The sequence below is a fragment of the Lemur catta genome, chromosome 12 (genome assembly GCF_020740605.2).
Source record: "Lemur catta isolate mLemCat1 chromosome 12, mLemCat1.pri, whole genome shotgun sequence".
Taxonomy (NCBI): domain Eukaryota; kingdom Metazoa; phylum Chordata; class Mammalia; order Primates; family Lemuridae; genus Lemur; species Lemur catta.
Window position 1 is genome coordinate 67,921,680 of NC_059139.1, and position 27,295 is coordinate 67,948,974.

At 35.2% G+C, this 27,295-nt stretch overlaps 1 protein-coding gene and 1 long non-coding RNA gene across 3 annotated transcripts in view; one reads left to right on the forward strand and one right to left on the reverse strand.

Annotated features, from left to right (window-relative positions):
* Nucleotides 1–17,665, reverse strand: part of LOC123648261 — a 79,236-nt gene extending 61,571 nt beyond the window's left edge. The window contains exon 1 of the long non-coding RNA XR_006738542.1: nt 17,432–17,665. This is a non-coding gene — a long non-coding RNA (uncharacterized LOC123648261). The remainder of the gene's footprint in view (nt 1–17,431) is intronic.
* Nucleotides 17,573–27,295, forward strand: part of FAM174A (family with sequence similarity 174 member A) — a 38,891-nt gene continuing 29,168 nt past the window's right edge. The window contains exon 1 of one of the 2 annotated variants that reach the window (XM_045565967.1): nt 17,573–18,221. In XM_045565967.1, coding sequence (XP_045421923.1) covers nt 17,782–18,221 — 440 coding nt within the window. In that variant the 5' untranslated portion in view covers nt 17,573–17,781. The remainder of the gene's footprint in view (nt 18,222–27,295) is intronic. The other variant, XM_045565966.1, reaches the window with a different exon arrangement.

Sequence of the window (27,295 nt, forward strand, 5' to 3'; positions counted from 1 at the left end):
TAGTTCCTTGCCAGGTAGGCCAATCCATAAGGCTTTCCCAAGATCACATGATCTAAGAAAGGCCTTTCCAAGATTGAGTGGTCTAAGAGAGAGAGGAACCAAGTTAGATGTTCTATCTTATTATCTAAACTCAGAAGTGGCATATCATCTATTTTGTCATATTTGATTGGTCACATACACAATGCTAGTACAATTCACAATAAAGGTTGTAAGGCTTTGAGGGGTCATCTTTAAGTCTGAATAACAAAGAGCTTTTGACTTGGAATCCAAAGACTTGAGCTAATAAACTCATTTGGATAGTAGGGAAAGAAGAAACCCACTCTTTTCCTTGCCCTCGTGAAAAGCTTAATCTTTAGAAAAGATGACTGTATATAAATTGTCTTTCCTCTTTTGAGGTATTGGATATTCACCTGATTCTTTATCATCCTTGGAAAATATAAAGCAATAGTGTATACTTGAGCATTAAAAAGGTACACTGAATGCCCCTCTAAAATCCTAAATATCCTTACTTTTGTGTATCCTCTAGCTAAATCAATGGATTTACTAGAAAAGCCTATTGTTAAACAGAAGCCAAGAAAGCTTTCTTAACGGGAGGAATTGAACAGAGTGGCAGTGCAATTTGTAACTTTCAGGTGCCACAATCTCCATTCTTTTTGAAGCTTGAATTTATCTTCCTGGAATCTATGAATAACTCTTCAAGGACTTACAAATTCCTCTTCAATGTTTTCCTGATAAGCTTTCTATATGCTTCAAGACAGAGCACTAAATTAAGTTAGTCCCAAGGCTAACCTGCACACTAAGCTGGCAATTCTCACACTGTTCTTTATTCAGTCTAAATTAGGCTATAAGAGTGATGTAATAGAGAATGACAATCAGGTTTTCAGCTTATTATAGAGAGTTTTGCATAGTGTAGAACTTGCTCTATATTTGCCTCTTTAAACATTTTTTTTAAAAAAATAAGACATTTTTCAGTGTACTACTAGGCACAATGAATGCTTAAAATCTAGAATGGGTTTGCAATCAGGAAGAATTAGAGCAAGAAAGAAGTATTTTTGTGCTGATCTTTACTGCTCAAAGCAACAACTTACATGAAATAAATGTAGTTCAAATATCAGCTGGTCTCTGCTTCATTCATTTTAGGAGATAGGCTCTCTTATCTTATTGATTTTTCTCTGCTCATTACAGATCACTTCATCCCCCTTTGATTTTTTTTTTCTCTTACTGACTTGGCACTTCTTGTAGGTGCTTCACTTTTTACTAACGGCAAATGCTGGCTATTGACCAAATATGACATGACTACTGAATCGAAACGTTTTACATCATTATAGCTCAATATTAGTAAATGCAGTTTTATATACTTCAAATTAGCTCCGCAAATGGCATTTAGAAATGTAGAGGCCAGCAAGGATAGAATCATAACACAAATGTACAACCATACAATCACAGTTTATATGTCTCCTAATACTATAGAGTAAAATAATTTTACTGATCTAGAATTGAGTGAAGGAGAAAATTCCACAAATATTCCTGTACTTAATGGTGCACAGGTTCTTTCATTGCTATTTTTATTCCATTTGATAGAACTGCAAAAATAATATTAATACTATATAGTAAATACTTGGCTATTGGGTAAACAAGCCAATGAACACATTGATTTTATTGATATATTTTTCTTTTTTTTTAGATGTAACATTTGACAAGCACAACTCATCCAAGGATAGTAATTGCTATTTAGCCCACCTTTTCAGTCAGCAGTGGCAGAAGACAGATTATATTGTGTATTATACTCATTGTTTTCTAACCTGTTTCTATGACCTAGTGCACTTCCTGAATTTTTCCTACAGGTTGCATTTGTAATGGAACATATTCTATAGGATACATGCCTATAGCCAAAAATGGAAATAATTCCTTTGTGAAATGTAAATGTTTTAAAAACATGAATAGTCAGATAGAAGATGGAAGAGGCATAAGAAATGATATGAGAAAAGAAAGTAAAACAAAATAAAAACAATTATAGAGAATCTTATGGCTTTTTTCATACTTGCCAGACTGCAGAAGGGATGTATATGTCTTTTACAGGATACGCTAGTAGAAAGTGAAGGAAATATAAGATGCAGAGCTGTGTATTGAGATTTTTTTTTTCAAATTCTCATTTGGATACAGATCTCTTTCTCTTTTGGCTTGAGCATACAACTACATAATCATAATCATAATCATGTGAATAATGTGAGTCAGTACTTTTTCATTGACTTCCTTTCCCATTTTCCTCAGTGGTTGTATTATACCTTTATTATTCTCCTAGCATCCTTAGTCTGCCTCCTGACTAAAACTCTCATTTGGCCTTCAAATACACTCAGTCCTCTCCACTTAGAAAATGGACAAAAAGAGTAATGTATTTTATCTTCTCTTCTTTCTCTCTTCTGACAGACTCTCAAGAGTAATCTACACCGTTTTCATTCTTATGCCTCCATTGAGGCTTTTTAAATTTCTTCTAATAAAGTCTATTTTTAAGAGCAGTTTTAGATTCACAGCAAAAATGGGCAGAAGGTAAAGAAATTTCCCATATACTCCTAGGTCCCACACACGCATAGCCTCCCCCATTACCAACATCCCCTACCAGAGTGGCACATTTGTTATAATACAGTTGATGAATCTACATTGACACATAATTTTTTTTTTTTTTTTTTTTTTTTTGAGACAGAGTCTCACTTTGTTGCCCGGGCTAGAGTGAGTGCCGTGGCATCAGCCTAGCTCACAGCAACCTCAGACTCCTCAGCTTAAGCGATCCTACTGCCTCAGCCTCCCGAGTAGCTGGGACTACAGGCATGCGCCACCATGCCCAGCTAATTTTTTCTATATATATTTTAGTTGGCCAGATAATTTCTTTCTATGTTTAGTAGAGACGAGGTCTTGCTCTTGCTCAGGCTGGTCTTGAACTCCTGACCTAGAGCAATCCACCCGCCTCGGCCTCCCAGAGTGCTAGGATTACAGGCATGAGCCACCACGCCCGGCCCATTGACACATAATTATTACCCCAAATCCACAGTTTACATTAAGGTTCACTCTTGGCGTTGTACATTCTTTGGGTTGAGAAAAATGTGCAAGGACATGTATCCACCACCGTAGCATCACAAAGAGTAAGTTCACTGACATAAAAATCTGCTGTGTTCTGCCTGTTCATCCCTCGGTCCCCTCAACTTCTGGCAATCACTGATATTTTTACTGTTTCCATAGGTTTGCTCTTTCCAGAATGTCAAATAGATGGAATCATACAGTATGTAGCCTTTTCAACACTGGCTTCCTCCACTTAGTAATATACATTTGTTTCCTCCATGTCTTTGCATGGTTTGATAGCTCATTTATTTTAGCATGAATAAAATTCCATTGTCTGGATGTACCAAAGTTTATCCATTCACCTACTGAAGAATATTTTGGTTGCCTCCAAGTCTTGGCAATTATGAAGAAAAGCTGATATAAGCTGATATAAACATTTTTTCTGTTATAACACATTGTTTTGTTTGTGTGTATATAAGTTTTCAACTCCTTTGGGTAAATACCCAGGGTATCACTGCTGGATCCTATGGTAAGATTATATTTAGTTTTGTAAGAAACTGCCAAACTATCTTCCAAAGTAGCTATATGATTTTTCATTCCCACCAAAAATGAATGAGAATTCCCATTGCTCCACATCCTCGACAGCATTTGGTATTCTCAGTGCTTTGGATTTTTGCCATTCTAATAGGTAGGTAGTAGAAACTTGTTGTTTTAACCAGTTAGTCTTAAATTCACTGAACTGTGTTTTTCCCTCTACTACTCCACTAAAACTGCTTAAAACTGACTTCTTGATTGTCAAATAGACTTTTAATTGTTCAGCTACATTGATTTCTTTGCAACATCTATCTTCTCCTCTCTTGGATTACCTGGCAATACTATTTTGATTTTCCTTATCATTTACTGTTATTTATCTGGCTGAAATACTAATATATTAGTATTTCATCTGCTCTGTCCACAGATGAACATCTTCTTCTTGTTATGATCTTTCTACAGTCCCTATATCAACTATATAAAATTATTTCTCCAGTATTAAATTTTCTTCTGAATGCAAGATTCATTTTACTTCACCTACCAAACTTTGATGATCCATGTAGTTCTCCAACAGAAGCCTCAAGTACATTATGTCCCCTAAATAGTAGTAGTAGTAGTAATACTAATTATTATAATGGTATAAATAATAATATAGTTTACAGTCATTATTTGTTTTATGGAGATAAAACCCCATGAGAGGGAATTAATCCACGTGTTTTATTATGGACAAAAGTTAGAATCAGAATTTTAAAAAGTGCACAATGTCAAAAAGCCAGTACAGGAGTTCTTGGTTGAATCATTTGGATTTTCTACATATAATATCATGTCCTCAGCAAAGAGTGAGAGTTTGACCTCTTCTGCCCCCATTTGTACACCCTTAATTCCCCTCTCTTGTCTAATTGCTCTAGCAAAGACTTCCAGCATGATGTTGAAGAGAAATGGAGACAGTGGGCAACCTTGTCTGGTTCTAGTTCTAAGTGGTCATTAGTACATATTTTATATATAACCTATCTTACAGTTTTAATAACTAATTTGGCTGTTTATCTTTCACAGCTAAGCAAATAGAAAGAAAAGAAGGTTTCACTGAATAACCTTTCAATAGATAATTCATTTAGGTTAGGAACCTCAGCCAGGCATGGTGGCTCACACCTGTAATCCTAAGCACTTTGGGAAGCTGAGGCAGGGGGATCACTTGAGGCCTGAGGTTCAAGACCAGCCTGAGCAAGAGCAAGACCCCGTCTCTGCACAACAGCAAAATCAGCTCATGTGGTAGTCCACACCTGTAGTGCCAGCTACTCGGGAGGCTGAAGCAGAAGGATTGCTTAAGGCCAGGAGTTTGAGGGTGCAGTGTGAGCTATAGTGATGCCACTGCACTTTAGCCTGGGTGACAGAGCAAGACCCTGTCTCAAAGAAAAAAAAAGAGAGAAAGAAAGGAAAATTTCATGGCTCTCAAAATTAAACAAAGTGTTTATTTTAGAAAATAAATAAAAAATAAAAGTAAATAAAACCTCACGTATGTGACTCTGTCCCATTTTGGTAGAAATACCTTGTAAGAGTATCAGTTTTGTATAAAGTGATATAAGAATGTCCTGATTCATCACAATATAGAAGTACCCTACATTATTAGGCATTCTTTTTTCCCAAGCTTTATTAAGGTAAAATTCACACGTAAAAATTGTTATAATTTCAGGTTTGCAATTTTATATTTTGATATCTGTTTATATTGTAAAATAATTAGCACAGTCAAGGTAATTAACATTTCCATCACCTCAGATAGTTACATTGTCTATGTACAGTCAGAATGCTAAAGATCTACTATCTTGGCAAATTTCAAGTGTACGATTCATTCTTATTAACTATAATTACCATGTTGTACATTAGGTCTCCAGAATTTATTCATTTTATAACTAAAGGTTTGTACCCTTTGACCAACATTATTGTTTTACCTGTTTAGGAGAATTGTTTTAAGGAGAAACAATACTGGACATCTGGAATTTAGATTTGGCTAAATGAAATTAAAACTTGTATACCTGAAGTAATTTATTATTCCTATTTTTATTATGAAATTAGTGACTTTCTGCCTTTTCATATATAAGCTCATATACTGTTATTTACAGGGTTTTTTTTTTTTTGGAAAGGCTGGCAGAGAATTTAAATATGCTAATTTTGAGTCTAAAAATCATCTATTAATGCAAGTGAAATTAACTAGTGCAGATTATATTATATGGCACAGTTTTATGTATAATTTACTCAAATGAATAATTTAAAAATACATTTTATTATTGAGGATAATTATTTATTTTAATTTAGTATTTGTAAAATTTAACCCATTGTTGTACAACAGCATAGCTCCTATCTACCAGCTATTATCACAACACAGCATCCTCTGGCTAACTCTTTCCTAGAAATTCATTACAATTTTATTGAACATATGTTATTAGATTAGTTACTTTATCTGTGTGTATCTCAAAAATTGGGACTTATATCTCAATTAAACTATCAGTGTCTAACACAGTAGTTCATCAGAACTAGTATTAATTGAAATTGTTTTAGAAGCAAATAAAGGACAGAAAATCAATGCCAAAGGGGAATAAAAAAAAAAAACCTGGAGAGAGAACATATTATAAGAGCCCAATTTCAGAACATACAATGACATGAAAGTAGCCAGAACTTGTAAATTCCAGAATTAGAAACTCAAATGCTGTTGAAAACAACAAAATGAACCAAAACACAAATAAATCCTACAGTCACTATCCACTTTTCATTTTTGTTTATTTCTCCCTTCTGTCACCTCAGGTTTTTTTGATATCCAAATCAGTTTTAGCTACACCCAAGCCCACATTGCAGAAAAAGTGGCTGAGTTTATACATTTTAACCATTCAGTAAACATTCTCACACATGAGTTGAATCTTACTGCAAATTCTAAATTTTTTAATGGATTCTGAATGACCCAGCTTGGGTCAGGTACTCACCTAGAGTTTTGCTAGTGTGGCCAGGAAATGGGGTCAGACTTCCCTATAACTATGTGAGTATAGGTGTGAAGAGGCTACCCAAGAGGCATTACTAGGTATGTCCATGTAGTAGTACTCAATATAGGTTTGATAAATTGAAAAGATGAATAAATGAGCTAATGAATAAATGGATGAATCACATGAAAATATATAATTCACTAACAATGTTTTCATCAATAAGCTTTGATTGAGATATTTTTGGTAGGGGAAGTAGTTTTTCCCTGGTGACAAATAAGATAATTATTAAAGAAGAATCTTGTGATTGACATTCTTGGATATTTGTTTTTCTTCCTTTTCTGCCTGCTATATTTGTTTTTACTTCAGATTAGTTGGGAAGCCTTTAAAGTACAGAATTTGCTTTTTATCTGTTTTTATTCTGCTGTGAGAGAATAGTAGTTTTCATGTAACAGGATGTTCAGTGTATGTTTTTAGGACTGCTATATTTATTAGTGTCCTCTAGTGATTCATCTTGAACAAAGATGTTCATAAACAAAACATAGGAACAGTGCAGATATTATCACTGGAATTCCCAGTTTCTACTTCCCTTAACTTAATTCCTTTTTTCTAATTGAGTGATATTTTCTCACACATATCTAGTAAGACACATGAAAATATTAGTTAATAGTTACATACATATTCTATAATTTTTCAAAGATCTTTATCTTTAAATTTTATTTTTAATTGACATATAATGATTGCACATATTTATGGAGTACAATGTGATATTTTCATATATGCATACATTGTGTAAGGATCAAATCAGGGTAATTAGCATATTCATCACCCCAAACATTTATCATTTTTATGAAATGGGAACATTCAAAATCCTCTCTTCTAGCTATGTGAAGATAAACAAAATTACATTTAGAAAGAAAGAATAAGTTCTGGTGTTTTATTGAACAGTCAGGTGACTATAGCTAACAATATAGCATTGTATATCAAATCTCTCTTGAGGTTGCAGTGCACCAGAGTAGGATGCAGGCTAAGAATAGAGCATGTATCTTCAATAACAACTTAAGTAAAATAATCCAAGATGCATTCCAAGAGGCAATAGCAGAGTGAATAAACAGAAGGGTGATGCTGGGTAAATATCTGACCTGAATCATGAGCTTGTGGCTTGTGTATACTACTTTAATATGACCATGTGTGTGGATGGATCAGCTGGCTCTATTTAAAGTTTTAGACACAGGTTAATCCTCCCTGACCACCACATCCTTCCTTCAGGGCTTACCTCGCAGATTTATAACAATTCTGGGGCATTCCTGAGGTGACCGGTAAGTTGCCATCATAGTTTTCTTTTACTGTGGCCTTTCTACAAAACCCAAATCAGGAGCTTGTGACAGAGTTCTTGGAGGGAGATACTTCTTTGACAACATACCCAGATTCCCTTTCTTGGTATGTCAGTGCTGATTGCTGGGAATAATCTTGAGTGTAATAAGATGAGTAATAAGTATAACAAGAGTAATAAGATGATTATTAAGCCTCAATCTTATTAGTATTGCAGGAAAACATTTATATAGCAATTGTTCACACACATAATTTTTAAAGGAAAACTGTTAAATTTTTTAGACAGCAATATTTACCCTATAATCTTTGTCATCCTTTGTTATCCTTTGAAATGAACACTATGGACATACTACATAATTTTCAACTTCAAAAACTGGTTTATCTGATAAAACAGGAAGAATTATTCATTATTGTTAATTAACCACACCAAAACTAGTATTAAAACTAGTTTCAAATTTCATTTTGTTAAATGATTTTTTAATGGTATCATATTCATAAAATCAAACTTTTGTACCTATTAAATATCTAGTTATATTATTCCATTTAGAATAAAATATCCTAATTAATTTAATTTTTAAACATTTTCTTATTAATAGGAGTTGCCTTTTTAAAAATCTGAATATTTATGGATGTCAGGGGATAAACTTTTATTATCCAATTGTTAGTTTAAGTATAGTATTAGTGCCAGATTAGAAAACATTGTGTAGTCTGAAAGGGCCCAGTTTTAAAAAATTAGGAGATATGAGTTGAGTCGTGCATTTAAGTAGCTTTATGTACACCAGAAAACTCATACAATCTCTAGACATCCCTTTTCTCTTCCATAAAATTTATGGTGTTACATTTCATTCATGGTCCATTATAATTTTAAACATTTCTACAAATGACTATTTAGTGTTATTTTTTTCTTTTAAATCATGGAATTTGATTAACCTGAAGAATTTGCATTATACCTTTCCATCTTTTTTGATCCCCCAGAGAGTTGTGATACATAAGTAAAATGAACATATTATGAATATTTTTCAAAATTCAAAATTAGAAATCTTATTTCCTATTGATTCTGTAAATTAACATAATATTAACGAACACCAGCCATGTGCACTTCTGTTGCATATCAATGGCAGTTACAAACTTCTGTCTTCCAAGAGCATATACAGAAGTTTTAAACTGACCAACAATGAGTTCTACACCTTACAGATATATTTGATTTGGCCTGCCGTGCTGACTGCATGTTTTTTCTTATTTTTATTTATTTTATTTGTTAATTGAAAAGTGATTTTTACATAAAAATATGGATTTCTTCTTTATTTTGAAAAAAATCAAAATATGCCTTCTCTTGCATGACAAAAAAACGACTGAAAGTAATAACCTATTTTCAGGTAGGACCATCACTCTGCAGTTGATTTTATATGCATTTACCTGCTCCTCCTGGTTCAATCCATGGTATACAAACCTAAAGTAGCTGGATAAATATCTCATTTAGGGAAGCCATATTAAACTAAATTTTCTGTGAGAGCTCCAATATCAATACTAAAATAGCCACTATGTATACCTAAGTGATGATTTTGTCAAGAGATTAGCGTAGAAAATAGGATAAAAAGAAAGACATAATATACTTGTGAGAATCCAGGTCAAGGTAATTTGACAAAACATTCACACCATCTAAATTAATTTGGGGGTTAGGCTATTTATGTACAAGCAGAAGGAAATTCTATGCAGACACTTTTCAAACATTAACCATTTGGGGATAAATATCAGCCATATCTTCATCTTTGAATTTTACCAAAGTGTTTACATAAGCCTTTAGGACACACTTAAACAGTAGTTATGAAATAAAAAAGAATTGTAAAGAAATGAGAAAATTCATCAGTATGTAAGAAGGAGAAAAGAATGAAAAGGGGATGATGTATGAAGACAGAGAAATAGAAAAGCAAAATAAAAACTATATAATACTTTTGATGCCCAGTAGGACTTGGTGGCTATCTGGTATACCACCAGCTAAACAAATAAAGGAAAATAAAACAAAATAATACTTTTAGTTCAGAGATGGCATTCTAAATGAGTATGTAAATATTGTGTTTGGTTGCTTCTCTTTGTTTAACTTGTGATTTACAAAGTTAACTCCATTTAGTACAAAAGAATTATCAAAAAGTTTAGAAACAACATAAATGTCCATCAATGGGGGTGTTGATTAAAATAAATTATTATCCTTATAATATAAAACTTTGTAGTGTCAAAACCAGGGCTGATTTATCCATTAGTGACAATAGCCAGAGAATCTAAGGTCCACAATACTTTTAGGGACCCACAAAAATGTAATTTTAATTTCTTTTATAACCACAAAAAGAAATGAACATAATAATCATAAATAATTCAATTTGGATTATATTAATCTTTACACCAATATAATCATAATATAATTTTAAAATTTTTAATGGAGATAGAGGCTAAAGAATGTCAAAATGCCTGAGGCCTATAAAAGTCATAATTCAGCCCTGAATGAAAGGATAAAACAATTCTCATTATGTACTGAAATGGTATAATCTCCAAGGCATTCTTACAAATAACAACAAAAGAAAAGCAAAGTACTGGACTGTACATAATGTACACTACCATTTCCTTTGTTTTAGAAAATAAAACTTTTATACATCTTGTGTATGTATGAATAACTTTGGAAGATAGACAAGAAACCTAAAACATAATTAGGCTTTGAGAAAGCAACTGCATATCTGGTGAAAAGGGATGAAGTTTTTCAGTAAATATCCTTTTGTACATTTTGAATTTTGAACCATGTAAATTTATTATCTGTTCAAAAAATTTTAATAAAGTAAAATAGGTTTTCATAATATGGAATCAACTGATGATTACGATGCATTTCTCCTTCTATGGTATCAATGTATACTTTCAAATTAACAAGCCATTTTAAAATATAATGATTACTATCCAGATATCATATGCTTTTTCTGTAATTAAAACACAAGTATAATGTCTCCAACAAATTCTAAGTATAGCATCAGCTCAATTAAGGAATGCAAGATTTCGTAAAGATTTACATATTCAGTGCCTTGATGAAGTTTGTTTTTCTTTTCTGAGGTGCGTGTCTGGTTTCTAGGTTTTAAAAATACAAATTTCACTCCCTTCCCTCCCTCCTGCCAATATCAACCACCAAATCCTAACATTTCATTGAAGAAGTCAGTTGCAGACGTATCTATTACAGATTATAAACCCCATGATGCTTCTGTCCCGTGGCTCTGCAGGGCCTCAGTAAACTGATTGCTAAAGAACGTGGTATGCATTTCTCTTTTCTCACCTGATGACACTGATGCTAAGGGAGATTGTTCAGTGTACATATACAGCCAGTCATAACACCCTTGTCTCACAAATAATTAATCTCTTTCAACTTTCCTTTCAAACCTGACAGTGACTCACTTTTCGTTCATTGCCAATAGACTACCCTTATCTTGGAAACACTATATTACTGCATCAGACTAAATGTTCATCAATATAATCCTCCTATACAAGGTCTAATATTCTGGGATGATGGCAGTGAGTGAGAGCCATCCTACTCCATACCTGACTCTGTTCTCAAACACCTTTCTTTGTTCTTGCCTATACTTCAACCACAGTCTCAAGTTTACCTTCTGCAGTTGTTATTCTGTGGGTTGGTTGCTCATCCACAGTCAATGAGAGCCATTTAATACTTAGTACTTGCCTCAGTTCTATCCACTTTTGCTTTTCAGCCAGATGACATACCATTTAAAGAAAATCTTTAAGACAGATTCTGCATACATAATACCCTAAAATGAGGTGACTGGCACATAGTCCCTTAAGAAACAATTCAATGGCAGAGATGCTGGAAAATATTTAAATGAAGTAATACCCCAAGAGTATATTTAATAATAGTGTTGCAGCAAAACAGTAATGGACCAATGCAGTAAACACATATGGTAAACCATTAAAATTCATGTTTACAAAGAGATTTTAGACAATATTTCTGATATAAAATGTAAAAATAGGATAGAAATTATATGTACTGTATTGTTCTAACTATATAAGCAAATTATATACATGTATGTACATAGGTACACATAATATTGGAATATCAGAAATTCTTAGCATGGTGGAATTATTGCTTCTTTACACCGTAAATTTCCAAACTTTGATAATGTCACTTTTACTATTAGAAAGATGCCGTTTTCATGATTCACTGTAAGAAATGTCTGACAAAGACATATTTCTGTTTGTAGTTATTTATAATATCTTCTCTTAGACATACCTCTTTTCATTATTTTTTACTGATTGCTGCAAGTCTAAAAATATTCTTCCTTAATTTAACAGAGTCTGCACCTCTTGTGTACTTTATGCTATTGCTATATTTTATATCTCCATTTCCTGTACCTCTCTTGTCTTTGCTTTTATTTTATTGCCATATTTTAATTTGTACATGAATTAAAATGCAGCCTTGTAATATTATTTTGCAGAACATTATTTTCGCGAGATTTGAAGAGAATTAAAAAAAAAAACAGAGGTTCTTGTGTTTACACATTGATTTTCCATTTCTATTTGGTGTTCTCTCCTTCTTGTAAATTGAAGTTTCCTTCTTGTCTTATTTCCATTCAACCTGAAAAAAATGTCCTTTAGTATTACATGTAGTGCTGTCTACTTGAAATAATTTCCTCAGATCTCATTTGTCTGAAAATATTTTTATTCACCATATTTTTGGAGGATAATTTCCCTGGATATCAAATTAAAGATTAATAGCTTTTTTTTTTTTCTTTTAGCACCTTAAATACCTTACTGGTATTTAATGGCTTCTGGTGTCCATTGTTTCTGGTGAAAAGTATGTCTTCATTTGTATTATTGTTGTTCTGTATGTAATACATCTTCCCCTCCATACCAAGGCTGATTTGAAGATTTTCCTATTTTGGAATCTGATATGTGTGACTCAGTATGACTCTGATATGCCTAAATATGACTTTCTTTGTATTTCTCTTGCTTACTGATATCCGTCCTTCTTGAAACTGTAAGTCAAAAGTTTTTCATTCACCAGTTTTTAAAACTATGTTATTGCCTTATTATACTCTCTATCCTTTTTGGAAACTGTGAAATACTGTTCAATTCATGGGTCATCCTGTTCATTTTTCTGTGGCCACTTTATATCTCTGTTCTTGAAATCATATGATTTTTGTTGATCTGTTCTCTGAACTTTCCTAAATTGATGTGATTCAATCTCCAAACTGTTTCCTCTAAGGATCTTGTCAGGGCTTTATTAAAATGGGTCTGGAGTTGGCCTATGGTTGTATAGCCCAGTCCTCAGGCAAAGACTTGTGGGGAACTCCAACTGGACTTCTTGAACTCCACAGACCCCGTTTTTTAATGCCCTGCCCCACAGATTCCAACACTTTCAAAAGTCCAAAACTCTGATGTCTCATTCATCAGATTAGAGAGATTGCCATATTATGATTAAACTCAGGATCACTACACTGTAGCTGAGATATTGTTCCCCCACAGAGATCCAGGGTAACTATGGGACTCACCTTGTTTGTTTCCTCTTAAGAACTATAGCCCATTGTTATGGTCATCTGCTTTTGTAGATATTTAATCCTAAAATGTGTTTATATTCCTATTTGGATATGCTGTGCCTACTCCAACAACACTCTTTTCTTATTCTTGAACTGCTGCCTTTAGTCGTCTCTCTCATATTCCAATTCTGCCTTCACGTTCTGGCTTTTAATACATTCTCTAGGCTTCTTGGTTTTGTGATCACTTCATATTCTCTTTTCTGGACTATTAAAGTCTATTTCCTTTTGGACTTCAGTCACCTGACGTGGAAGCTTTCTTATTTGCTGTATGCCACTGAGATTTTTATGATTATTCATTATGCAGCATTATTCTAGCAATAGTTGACTGAGATAATAAGCTAGAATCAAATAATGGAAATGCTTACTTAGGAAAATATAATAATGTAGCAGTTAATAGTCCACTTCTGCTACTAGACAGCCAGAGTTCCAAATCCAGCTCTAGTGTTTTTAAGCACCTGGATTTTGGCCAAATTACTTACACTGTGTGTCACTTTCTTCACATGCAAAATAAGAACAATTACAGGGTACTTTTAAGGATTAAACAAGCTAATGACTTAATGTTTGACAGCACAATATCTGGTAAATACTAGTTACTTAACTAATATTGACATTCATTATTCAATAACAGAATGAAGAGTTCAGATTTTACTCATCTGGCCAGTGTTTTTTTAAGTATATGTCCATGAAATATGGTTGCTGTGTCAACTGAGTGTTGTATTTCTTTTTTTTTTCTAAATTTTTTATTTCAGCATATTACAGGGATACAAATGTTTAGGTTACACATATTGTCTTTGCCCACCCCAGTCAGAGCTTCAAGCGTGTCCATCCCTTAGAAGGTGTGAATATACCCATCCCCTCCTCCCCACCCCAACTGCCCAACACCTGGTAAATGTTACTACTATATGTGCACATAAGTGTTGATCAGTTAATACCAATTTCATGGTAAGTACATGTGGTGCTTGTTTTTCTGTTCTTGTTATACTTCACTTAGTAGAATGGGCTCCAGCTCTATCCAGGATAATACAAGAAGTGCTAGATCACCATTGTCTTTTATGGCTGAGTAGTATTCCACGGTATAAATATACCACATTTTATTAATCCACTCATGTATTGATGGGCACTTAGGTTGTTTCCACATCTTTGCAATTCTGACTTGTGGTGCTATAAACATTCGAGTGCAGCTGTCTTTTTTATGGAATGTCTTTTTTCCCTCTGGGTAGATGCCTAGTAATGGAATTGCTGGATCAAATGGTATTTCTACTTGTATCTCTTTGAGGTATCTCCATATTGCTTTCCACAGAGGTTGCACTAGTTTGCAGTCCCACCAGCAGTGTATGAGAGTTCCCATCTCTGCGGATCCACAGCAACATTTATTGTTTTGGGACTTTTTGACAAAAGCCATTCTGAGTGGAGTTAAGTGATATCTCATTGTGGTTTCGATTTGCATTTCTCTGATGATTAGAGATGTTGAGCGTTTTTTCATGTTTGTTGGCCATTAGTCTATCTTCTTCTGAAAAGTTTCTGTTGATGTCCTTTTTAATAAATTAAAGTAATATTGGTCTTTTCCTAGTATGCAGATACATTTAAGTAATTTGATATAAATTTCGCACCCTAAGAAATTTTCTCCCGTTTATGATTTTAAATCTCTAGTGCTCAGTACAACTTGTTTGGAAGCCAACTGATAAGTAAATGAACTAGTATACTAAGATTAACAGAAAAATTCAGAAACAACCAATATATTTGAGAGCTAGTATTTTAACTAGATGTTTGTGCTCAAAATTACCATTATAGTCATAAGCAAAACACAATATTTTACCTTAGGAAAACTGTCCCTCATACCTATGATAGATTCGAATACATTATTATTAATATGTCATGATGTTTTACAAACACTATGGTATTCTACAAAGAACACAATAACTTCCAGGTGCTTTGCCTATTTAAAATTACTGTTGATGGGAACTAAGTATCTCGGAAAAATCTATTTGTTTTTTGTTTGTTCGTATTTCAAGAGAGATCTCATCCTGAAAAGTTGACCCTGGCAGTAACATACAGGGTTTAATTGAAGGTAGACGAGGCTGGGAGCCAAAAAAGCTAGTATATAGCCCCATCAATATAAAAATGATTAGCTATTAACATTACAAGCAGAAAGCAGAAAGAAGTGGATTAATGGAAAGATGTTAGGGAAGTGGACAGGATATGAGAACATCAGGATGTAGGAAGTGAAGGAAAGGAAAGAGATACTTTAATTTTAGTGTCAATGAAAATCACCTTGAGAACTTATTTTATATATATATATATATATTTTTATATATATTTTATATATATATATATATATATATATATGTAATCCATGTGTCCATTCTCCAAAATTCTATTTCTAAACCTCTGGAATAGTGCACTAGAATCTGCAATTTTAACAAATTCTCTTTCTGATTCTGTTGAAGGCGATTGGAAGTCAAATTTGGAGAAACATTAGAACATGGCTTTCTCTAATCATTTGGAAACATTAGTTTGACTGTGAGATTTCAGATTCATTTAACTCTTTGCATGTCCCAGTTTCTGGTAAGGATTGCTGCAGATGGGAACTTGAAGGTAACAAATGACTCCAAGGTTTTATGCCTGAGTAGCTGACAGTAATAATGTCATCAAGCAAGGTAAAGATCACAACGAAAAAATCACATTTTAGAAGAAAGGAAATAATAATGCACATTTTTCTTTTCTTTCTTTCTTTCACAAATTGAATGTTGGTCTTTCTTGAGAGGTGGGGGAGAGTGGCATTAAATACTAATTCTCTTCCATGAATGGTGTGGAATAAGGTTCTGAGTAAGGAAGATGGGAAATCAAAAGAGTCACTTTATTCCTGATAAATGCCTGGTGGAAGTTGACAATAATATGTGTGAAGAATGGGCTTCATCACACTGGTGCTCAACATTAAGGGCCCTAATCCCTGCAATTCTACCAGGCAGAAGCAACTGCATCACCTATTTATCCCTGAAAGCAGCTAAAAGACACTATCCTGTTCACCCTACCAAAAGTAGCAATTAACAAAATTTGCAGTGTAGATTTTGTACATTTCATTTACAACACACACTTCAGAATTCAAACTTGGTGTGATTATTGTTGTTGAACCTAAGTTCTATGAGGGCAGGAATCAAGTCTCATTTGTTCATTATCCAATACTCAAAATTCAGCAGTGCTAAGCAAAGAGTAGGAACTCTAAATGGTCTGTTGAATGAATAAGTTTTGAATAAGATGACATATGCTAACTTTGGCTTCTGGTCAGATGTTTTCTTGTTTGTTAATATCTACTTAAACTGACGTTCCCTGTTACTGAAGTCCAAGTTAAACATCAAGGAAAACTTTATTCAAGAGTATCGCAATAGGGGAGAAGGGTATGAACTCTGTCTGAGCACACCTCTAAAAGCAGCAAAGTGCTGGAGAGTTTTTAAGAGCTGGGGTGGGGGGAGTCATAGGCCATGTGTTTGCTAAATTGATTTTACTCAAAGGAAAAGTAAACTTTATCTTCATGACAGGTTTTTTTACAACTTGAAGAAGCCTACTGAGGTTAGGCTCCTCTCCTTCCACAGAAAATGGGAGATAGTCCTTGCTAATTGCATTTCAAAGGGAAGGTTCCCTAATCCTTGAGAAAGGCAGTTCTGAGTTATAAAACTGTAAAAAACAAAAAACAAACAAAAAAAACTTTTTATAAGGTTCACCTCCCAAAGGGGCAGAGAAATAATTTGCAATTACAGATTTTCTGAAGTACATGCTGTAAGAAAAGGGAGGTCAAGGGCTTGGAATCAGGAAAAAAGTTGGGGGATACTAAGCCTGTCTTGCTTACTGATTAGATGTGTTTTTGCATTTTTGCAACAAGGAATTCAAATTGTGAACTTTCTACTATCTCTCATGTTCCAGCATGGAATGAGTTGCCGCACACTTTACTTTTTGGTCTAGGCGCTTTCTTACCTGTTACCCTTCATAGACAACTCCTCACCAGCCTCCACAGAGCTCACGTCCTCACGCATTCCTCCAGCACGCATGCGCATAAGCCCTGGGCTGCTGACGCCACTGAGCGCGCCCCGCCCCTACATGTTGGCAACCGAAAGCGTCCGTAGCAGCAGAGGCTGCTGAGATGTACGAACTTCCGGTTCTCCCGGCAGCTGCCGCCGCTGTTGTCTCTGCCACCTGCCACGGCTGGGCCTCAGCCTGGGTGTGGGGTGACTTCGCCTTCGTTCTTCACCGCGCCCATGGTCCCTTCTGGAGCCAGGGCGGCGGGCCCGGCGGCTCCCGCGTGGTGAGAGATAGGTCCGGGGACGATGACGGCCCCTCACTGCTGCTGCTGCTGCCTCATCCACTTCCTGGCCCGGGTCCTCCTGCTGCTGCTGCTGCTGCCAGGGCTGAACGCACCTCTCGTGGTACTGCTCCAGGCGGCCAGTGCCGCGCCGGGCCCGGGGCCTCCAGACCCTGGGTCGCGGACACTTCTGCCCGTATCGCCGGGCCCCACCGCGGCCCAACAGCCGGGCCGTGCTTCGGCTGAAGCTGCTGGGCCACGGGGCTCGGAGGCCGGCAATGGCAGCAGCCCCGGGGCGGGACTTGCGGCAGAGGATCAAGGAGGGAAGGCCGTGGAGGGCTTACTGGGTGGCGGCCTCGCTGTGAGCCCCAACCTTGGCGACAAGCCCATGACCCAGCGGGCCCTGACTGTGTTGATGGTAGTGAGCGGCGCGGTGCTGGTGTACTTCGTGGTCAGGACGGTCAGGTGAGGCGAAGCCTCGGTCGGGCTCCCCTGTGGGCCTGAGATGGGCTGGCCGGTCCGCTCCTCCAGCAAGGCTGATTGTGTGACCCTGCGTCGCTCCCTCCCCTCCCCCAGCATCAAGGGCTCCTGCCTGAGAGTGAGAATGCAGCTTTGTCTCCATGGCCTGTTACCTTTGGGGGACTCTCCAAGTAATTGCTTCCTTGATTTATAAATTAGCACCCCGCCTCCATGTTTCTTCATCGTGCCTGAGGCCTGCCCTAGCCTCAAAGGGCACCCTGTGTCAGAAGTGGTAGTAATCTTTTATTGCCTTGAATTTCCACCACACTATCTTGTAAAGTTCGCCCTTTCTATTTTGTATATTTTTGTGTACCTAACGTGTCAAATTTTTGCCTATCAGTGTGCAAACTTTTTAAGGGCAGGATACTTATTTTTAGTAGGTTTGTAAGTCATAGAGTTCTTTGCACAGTACTGCCACTGAATAGAAAAATCAATATTTATTTGAGTGGAGTAGTACAGAAGGGCCTTATTATGGATATTTTATTTTTATAAAATTTAGGAGAAGACAAATTCTTCCTTACCGTCAGTGTTTTTTAGTATAGGCCTTTAATCTGCCACCTAAGTAATTAGGTTGTACCTAATTAGTTGAGGACTACCTCTTTGAAGAGTTGACATATAGAGCCAAGACCTCACTATTAGAAGAAAGCCAAGAGAAGAGCTGAGGGAAAGCTATCTAGCAGTTTGCTCCATTATAAAGTAAGAATAGAGGGTAGGTTTGCAAGATTGTATTGGTTTATGGTTTTCCAAACTACTTCACATTTTTTCGTATAATTATCCTCTCTATTATAATTTATTTCTTTAAATTGATCATTTAAATTAAAAGTTTCCTTCTAAACAAGTCATTATTATCATGAATGGAAAACCAACATCACTTGACTTAAATGACTAATTAAAAAAGTAATGATAAACCAGTGGTTCTTGACATAATAATGGTCCAGGGAACACTGCGGGTAAGAATTCCTCTTAGACCTCTTCAGTGGATCTACAGTATCAAAACTATTTTCAAAAGAATACATTCTTTTACAAGTTTATAGGGTACAAAAAGTTCATTGATATCGTTTTGGATTGCACATTGCAACTAACCTTTAAAAAACTACCTCTTGTCAAGATTTGGTGTAGTATTAAAAAAGAATAACTACTAGTATTTGAAAAGGCTATTAAAATGCTCCTTTTTAATGTTCATATCTATATGAAGCTAGATTTTCTTCGTACCTTTCAACCAAACAACACATTGCAAATGATTGAATGTAGAAACAAATATGAAAATCTGTTTTCAATTTTTTGTCTCTTCCTATTTTCTATCTACTTCTGTCAGCTTAAGCGAGCTATTAAAGGGATTTGAAAAGAAACCTAAATCAATGTCATTTTTTTTATCATTTTTTTCTTTTTTGGCAGTATATTTATTTTTCGTAAAAATTTAAATTAACCTGTATTATTTTATATCAGTTGATAAGTATTTATAAGTTTTCTCAGGTTTCATTAATATGTTAAATATTGAGATATATATATATATATATATATATAATCCACATAAATAAAAGTTACTTGGGGCTTTAAGAATGTAAAGGAACCCAAAACATTTGAGAACTACTGGTATAAACAATATTTGAATTAGATACTATGGGTTCACAAAGGCCAGCAAATCCAGGCCTACTTTCTGTTAGTAGGGAAGTTAGAAAATGTTTGGGAGGTGTTAAAGGCATAATAGTACCAAATTGAGACTTTCTCCTTGATATAAAGAAAGATTAAAAGACAATTAATAAATAAATTATTTTTCTCACTATATAATTGTTATTCAATTCCATATGCATATAATTCCTGTGAAGATCCAGAGTACCTTAAGTATTATTTCTCTCATAGATTATGGATATGATGACAATTTGGGGGGATGTCCCTTACTCGTTTTTCCTTTTGCTTTCACCTTTTTTATAATCTTTATACATATGTTTATTGCCATTAGTTTTCTATCTTCATTGCTGTAAAACTTGGGAAGGATACAGTCTTTTCAATCAGATTCCATTGGATGATTCAGTAACATGTTGTATGATAACAGCTAAGTTCTGAACTATGGCTAATATAAACTGCATTTTTCAACCAGCATATAATACATACATGCAGTCCAAGTCCTAAATTTAGTTGACTACCAAATGTCCAAAGCTTGATTGATGCTAACAATGTTTGGGCAATGTTCAGAACTCATATTTTTTGCTTCCAGATTTTGTTTTTCATCATTTTGGTGAATGCTCAATTTGGCTTTCACTTCTAAAATATGTGTGACAGCACACCAACATTAGTTATTTGTGCCAAGGGGGAAGAATGGGCCAAAATTATTATTTTCTTAACTGAGTTGAGGTGACACTGAGAATATTTTACTTGTAAATTTTTATTAGATCGAACTCCATGAGACTTCCAAGTTGTTTTGTTTTAATCTAATTCAGTTGTAATGAATATGTGTCTAGAAATAACTTCCACTTTGAGTCTGGAAATATTCCAAAGAACAGTCAGATTCTCTCTGTAGAAAGTGAAAAATATATGCAAGAAATACAGTGGGAACAGAGTAGGCTTCCTAACATGAACACATAATATCTATGAGAAGACACTTGTATGTCTTACTTTCTACTGTATCTCCAGTGCTGAACATCACATGGGCACTAAACAAGTAATTGCTTAATGAATGAGCATTTTTAGTTAATTCTCTATATTGATGAATAGGTAGATGGTGAGGATTTGGAAATTTAAGAGTAATTGCTATTTACTGATAGAATAAAGAAATACGAAGATCTCAATTAATACTAGATTTTCTTCCTGTCTGTAGGACATTCCCTGTGCAGTATAAGGCCAGAAAAAAGAAATCACTCTGGAGGATTGTTATTAATCTTAAATATGTTGATTATATAAAAGTAATTTCTGGTATAACTATGAATAATGGTTCTTGCCTTAAATCGGGGAATTATTTCTATTTTCATGTCATCTCATTGGTGCTTTTTCATTTTTTATTGAGTGTGTTATATTACAAGGAGGAGACCAAGGCTTAGATTCTAACTCTTCCACTGTTTTGCCTCTGTGCTCTTTAGCAAATCACTTAACCTTTCCAATTTCAGAACACCTCCTATGAAATGAGGATTAAAAGCTAATTGATATGGTGGAGATGAGCATGAAATTTAGCATAATAGCCTTCATTCAGGCTGTCGGTATTTATTCAGCTACCCAATACTGGGTACTGGGGATACACTTGTGAGCAAAATAAACATTTCTGCCTCTGTGGTGCTTACAGACTGGAGGAGTAGAGGGGCATTAATCAAATAATCACATAGATAATCAGCAATATACAGGATGCTATCAAAAGGCATTTATAATACACACAGTTCCTATTAATATTTAGTGTATAGGAAATACACAATATTTATTTATTTATTATTTATTTTTGAGACAGAGTCTTACTCTGTTGCTTGGGCCAGAGTACCATGGAGTCAGCCTAGCTCACAGCAACCTCAAACTCCTGGGCTCAAGCAATACTCCTACCTCAGCCTCCTGAGTAGCTGGGATTACAGGTGCCTACCGCCATGCCTGGCTAATTTTTTCTATTTTTAGTAGAGACAGGGGTCTCTTTCTTGCTCAGGCTGGTCTCAAACTCATGAGCTCAAGTGATTCTTCTGCCTCAACCTCCCAGCGTGCTAGGATTATAGGTGTGAGGCACCATGCCCATCGGAAATACACGATATTTAATTTGAATGGTTACCCAAGCCCATAAGCTAAGACACAAAATTAGGATTCTTTCAAAGACTCTTACTTTGTAACTGAAAGATTATTTTTGAGATTTTATTTACCATTCTAATAGCTAATAGTATTAATTGCTAATTTGTGTGTCAGATATAATGCCACATACTTTGTGTACATTTTCCAATTCTTGCAAAAACCTGCAAAGTAGGTGATATTATTCTTGTTGAGAAAATTGAGGCTTAATAAGGTTAACTAATTTGTCCAAGGGCACACATATAGGAATTGCCGAAACCAGCTGTGCTGAAACTTAACATGTTCAAGAACCATGCTGCTTCCTGTGATTACTGCATGTAATTAAAGTGATATTGCATATAAAGATGGCTAGCTTATTTATGGTGAAAAATGAGGTAGATATTATCTGCCCAGTGCCTTTCTGTTTAAAATATGAATTTGTTAAATGTTATGCTTCCAAATTTCACTGTTTTAAAAAGTGAATCACCTTTAACATTTATTGATCATCATGTTGGTGCCACACTGAAATAATTTCATACACTACCTCAACCCCCTTCATTCCTCACCTCATCCAAAGATTTTTCTTGATTTACTAGACATAGGGAATGGTGATATTTTAAAGCGACCTCTGTTAATCTGGTCGTATTTATAATATTTCTACCTTAGCTCCTCCTGTAGCAAATCACTATTGAATTATGAATATGAGATTGATAACGATCTCTCCTGTCTAGTTACTTAAGAATATGAGTTAAGGAATTTCTATTCTTTTTTTTTTTTTTTTTTTTTTTCAGAAAACATTTGGTTTCCACCCTACTTATAAGATCCTAAGACATAGAAATTACTCAATTTAAGCAAAAACAGGGAATACTATTTGACCATTTATGTATTTAGTTACTGACATTAATTCAGTAAATATTATTGGCTACGTATTATGTGCCAGTTAGTAGGCCCTGGGATGAGGATTAGCAGTGTACAGGATGGAAAAGTTTCTACCTTTGTGGAACTTCCATACTAGTTGTTTTGTATAACCTTAGAAAGTAGAATTTTCCCAACAAGTGTAAATTGTCCTTATTTGCCATCATTTGATTAGCCAGACAGTATATATTGAATGTTTTCTATAGAGTCAGACCCAGAAGCTTGGAAATGTATTTAATAAGGACAGATGCTCGAGGAACTGATATTCTTTGCAGAGATGAAACTTACTTTCTCAAAATGTTTACTCATGCACTTAAAATATTATAAAATATTAAATTGGTTATGTGTTCAAGTGCCAAAATGTCAAGAGGATGTTGTAACAGTGGTATGACAATCAAATATGTCAGGGATCTGTGTGAAGTGATAATAGGATTTTTCTATTTAAGCAACGTTTGCCATGTGTGCAGTTCTGGGAGGTAAAAGTAAAGAGGTTCTTATTTGTTGGCGGTGTTGTTGGAGGTCAGGACAATGCTTCCCAACCTTTTTCATGTCATGTCACACATAGAAATTGATGTCTATATGGGGTAAATGTATGAAACTATGTGTCCTGATATTATCCACCTTATACCCTGCCTAGTGATCTTGAGAGCTGTGGAGATCTTTGTCTCAGCATGTTACTATTTACATGTGTGACAAGCTGGTTGCAGAGTTTTATAGGTGATGCTGAATGTGCCCTATGTAAAGAAAAAGACAAGTTATCTTATCAGCCACCTTTAAATCCACACAAATCAGTTCATGATAAATTTAAGTGACTGTTAGGTGTCTCAAACCATTCTGAATTTTGGGACTTTAAATGTAATAAAGAGGACGTTTGTGCTCAAGGGGCTTATCCAGTGGAGGAGTACCATTGCTTTTTGTGCTAATAAATTGAACTTTGAGGAATATGGTAGCAAGAGATTAAGCTAACTGGTAGAGGGGTTGCTCCTGAATCTCACTCTCATAGCCAGGGCTGTTTGAAAAGTCACTTAATATGATAGCCAAAATGATTATATTTTTATAGAAAACTGAACTCTATCTCTAATTGATATGAATTACCTACAAATTTGCCGTGTAACTGAATCTACCTGAAAGGTGGCCTTTACTCCATGGATATAATTTGTTCAGTCAGGGAGAAGTATTGCATGAGAGATACAGAAAAGTGCCCATTTAAGAATGGAGTATCCAATTTTGTTTAAATGCTAGTAGTGGGGAAAAAGCCAGTAGAGAAGGAAATATTGGAGGTATAGGAAAGGAAGGTATTTGAGAAGACATGAAGAGGGAATTTTAAATAAACCTCATGCAGTAGGACAGAAAGTGAGATCCTCTGTTGAAATGTCCCCATTCCCACACCTTTCACTGCAGTCTGGCTTCTAATTCTACCACTCTAAAATTGTCCTTGTGGAGGATAATTAATAACCACATCGTCTCAATTTCATGGCAATCAATACACTGGTCTTTACTTTGGCTTCTGTGACATCTCTTCTGATTTTCTTCTTACATCTTTAAATATTTAGTCCCCAGCTTCTTCATGATTTTCTTTCTTTATGAACTTTTCTTCCCACCGTTAAGACTCTTTTACAACTAATGTCTCAAGAGCAGGGCCTGTGTCTTATACATCCTTGGTCCCTTCAGGCCCCTTCCAGTTCCTGGAATGTAGAGGCATTCATTGAATGTTTGTGGAATAGAGTGATTTTTACTTCCTAAATAGCTGGGTCTTTTTCTTAACCCTTTCTGCTTTGTCCATGTTCTCTGGGTGACATATTCCAAATTCATTTTCATAACTACCTCTAAGCTACCTCTAAGCTGTTCGATGCCTTCTGAGTTACAGACGTGTATACCCAGCCAGCTTCTTACTGGATACATGATTCAGACTCATAAAGGTCAAGCTTGAAACCATTATTTTTACCCCTGAGCATATCTTGCTTCACAAGGTGGATGACATCATCATCTATACAGTTTCTCAGACTAGAAACCTGAACTTTCCCAAATCTCTCTTTTGTTTACCATTCATATCCAATCATCCAGTTTCAATTTCTAAGTATTTCTTTTCTACATTACCACTTTGTGAGCTGCACTGACCTTACATTAGTTTAGGCTCACATCACTAGGTTATGGTGATACCTTTACTAAGTTTTCTTTACTCCAAGTATGTCTCTCTCTCAATTTACCTTCCATGCTGAGCATATAGTTTTCCTTCTGAGATGCAAATCTGATCATGCTGTGTTTGTGCTTATAATCTTTTATGGCTATACCATTCAATATGGTTGCCACTACCTACATGTGACTATTTAAAAACTTAATCAGAATAATATAAAAAAAATTCCAGTCCATTAGATAAACTAGGCACATTTCAAGGACTTCAAAAATCACATGTCATTAGTAGCAACTGTACTGGACAGAATTATGCAGAGTATTTTCATCATTACATAAAGTTCTACTGGACAGTACATTTCTATGGTATCTGTTGGGATAAGGTTCATACTCCCTAGATTACATTTAAGGTCCTCCTCAATCTGACTCTTTTTTATCAGTTTTATTTTATCTTGTGCTGTAGCCTCAAGTGTGCTATATTTTTATGGAAGTACATTTTTCAAGCAGTGGATTCTTTCCTCCTCCTTTTGTCTAACTCCTAGTTGTCTTTGAAGATGAAAGTGAACCATCAGCTCTACTGGGAAACCTCTGTGATTGCAGACCACCTTGTGGATACCTGTATCATGACATTATTTCCAGTGAAACATAATAGTTGGTTCAGTTGTCTGTCTTCTTTTCTATGCTGTTTGCTCCTTATGCTTATTTAGAAAATAGTAAATGTTCCAAGTGTTTCCTGAATAAATAACAAATGGCAATAAGAAAGAATGTATGGAAAACCGAAAGTAAAACATGGAAATGAAGATTAGAAATATGGGATATCTGTGAGAGAGAGGTGTTAACATCAGTCTTGTAAAATCTAGTCATTTTAACTCCTTTCAAATTCTTTCCATACTGGCAGCTCATGATCTGAAGTTGTACAGAAAAGTCAATTGGGGTTATTTTATGTGGATATATTATTCACATCTATTTACCCAAGATAATATACAAATTATTTATTAGAGTATATCTAAGATACCTGTAGTCCTCAGGATAAATTGTAATAGAGTGCAGCCAGGAGACACATTTCCCTATAATTGATAGAGGTCGGATTTGTGACAAAAAGGGGAAACTGAATTGAGATGCTTCTGATTGGTTATTGTAAAGTTATTCTGAAAACAAAACAATCAATAAAATTTGAGTTGTGAATTTTCAGTAATGATATTCACATGGCATGTACCAATACACTTCACCTGTGTACCTAGGTCCCTTGTTGCAGCCAGTGTCTATTCTCATTAGATGATCCTTATGCCCTGCCAATTGTTAAATAGCTAAATATCGAAAGCAGGTATTCTGATTGGCTTATTTTATCTTTGTAGGCTAAGTCACATCATAGGTCACAGTCTATCCTTGAGATTGACAATCATGATTTAGAAAAGGTGCTCGTCCCAGGATCATATTAGTTGTGGGTGAAAGTAGGTGATTTTGCATGGTAGAACACATGAGTAACCATTGCTGCCATTCAAAGGAGTTTATAGGTGGAACAATTTTTCTTAAGGTGGACTAGGGGCAATGGACATGACAGATTCTATGACAGCATGTCTTGTGCATTGTTGTAATGTAGATTTCTATCATTTTTAGCGGTGGTACCGCAACATGTAAACTAGGTGAAAGCAAAACCGTGCTGATTGGGCACACCTCTTCGGAAACCTAGGACTCTGAGGATCCCAGTTTGAAAACAGTTTTGTTGTTTAATTTGGGCTGTCAAATCTCTGAGGAAAGAATATGATAGAAAGGATACAATGATCTAAATGGAGCTGGGACAACTGTGCCAAACTGAAAAACACAAGTGTAAAGTGAAGGTATGAAAAGTTAGTGGGCTTTTTTTGTGGCAATGTGATTTTATTAATAGATTGAAAACTGCTGAGGAAAAGTTTAATCAGTTTATTCAGAGTGGAGGAATTGCTAATAGAACCTGACAAAAGGATTCTTAAAAAGAAGAGGGTTAGAAGGAAATATACGTGCAGGTGATGTAAAATGGCAGTATGATGCAGAGAAGTTGAGTTGCTGAGTATCTTTATGAGTTAGGAGGTTTTTAGCTATAAGCAATAGAATAACCAAATAAAAATGACTTTAACATGAGGATATATTTTATTGTTGTTTACTTATCATGAATATGAGTAGACCCAAGTTTGATTCAGTGGCTTTGGAAGATTATCAAGAATTCTGGATGTTTCCATTCTTCTCTCTCTATAGGGTGGCTACCT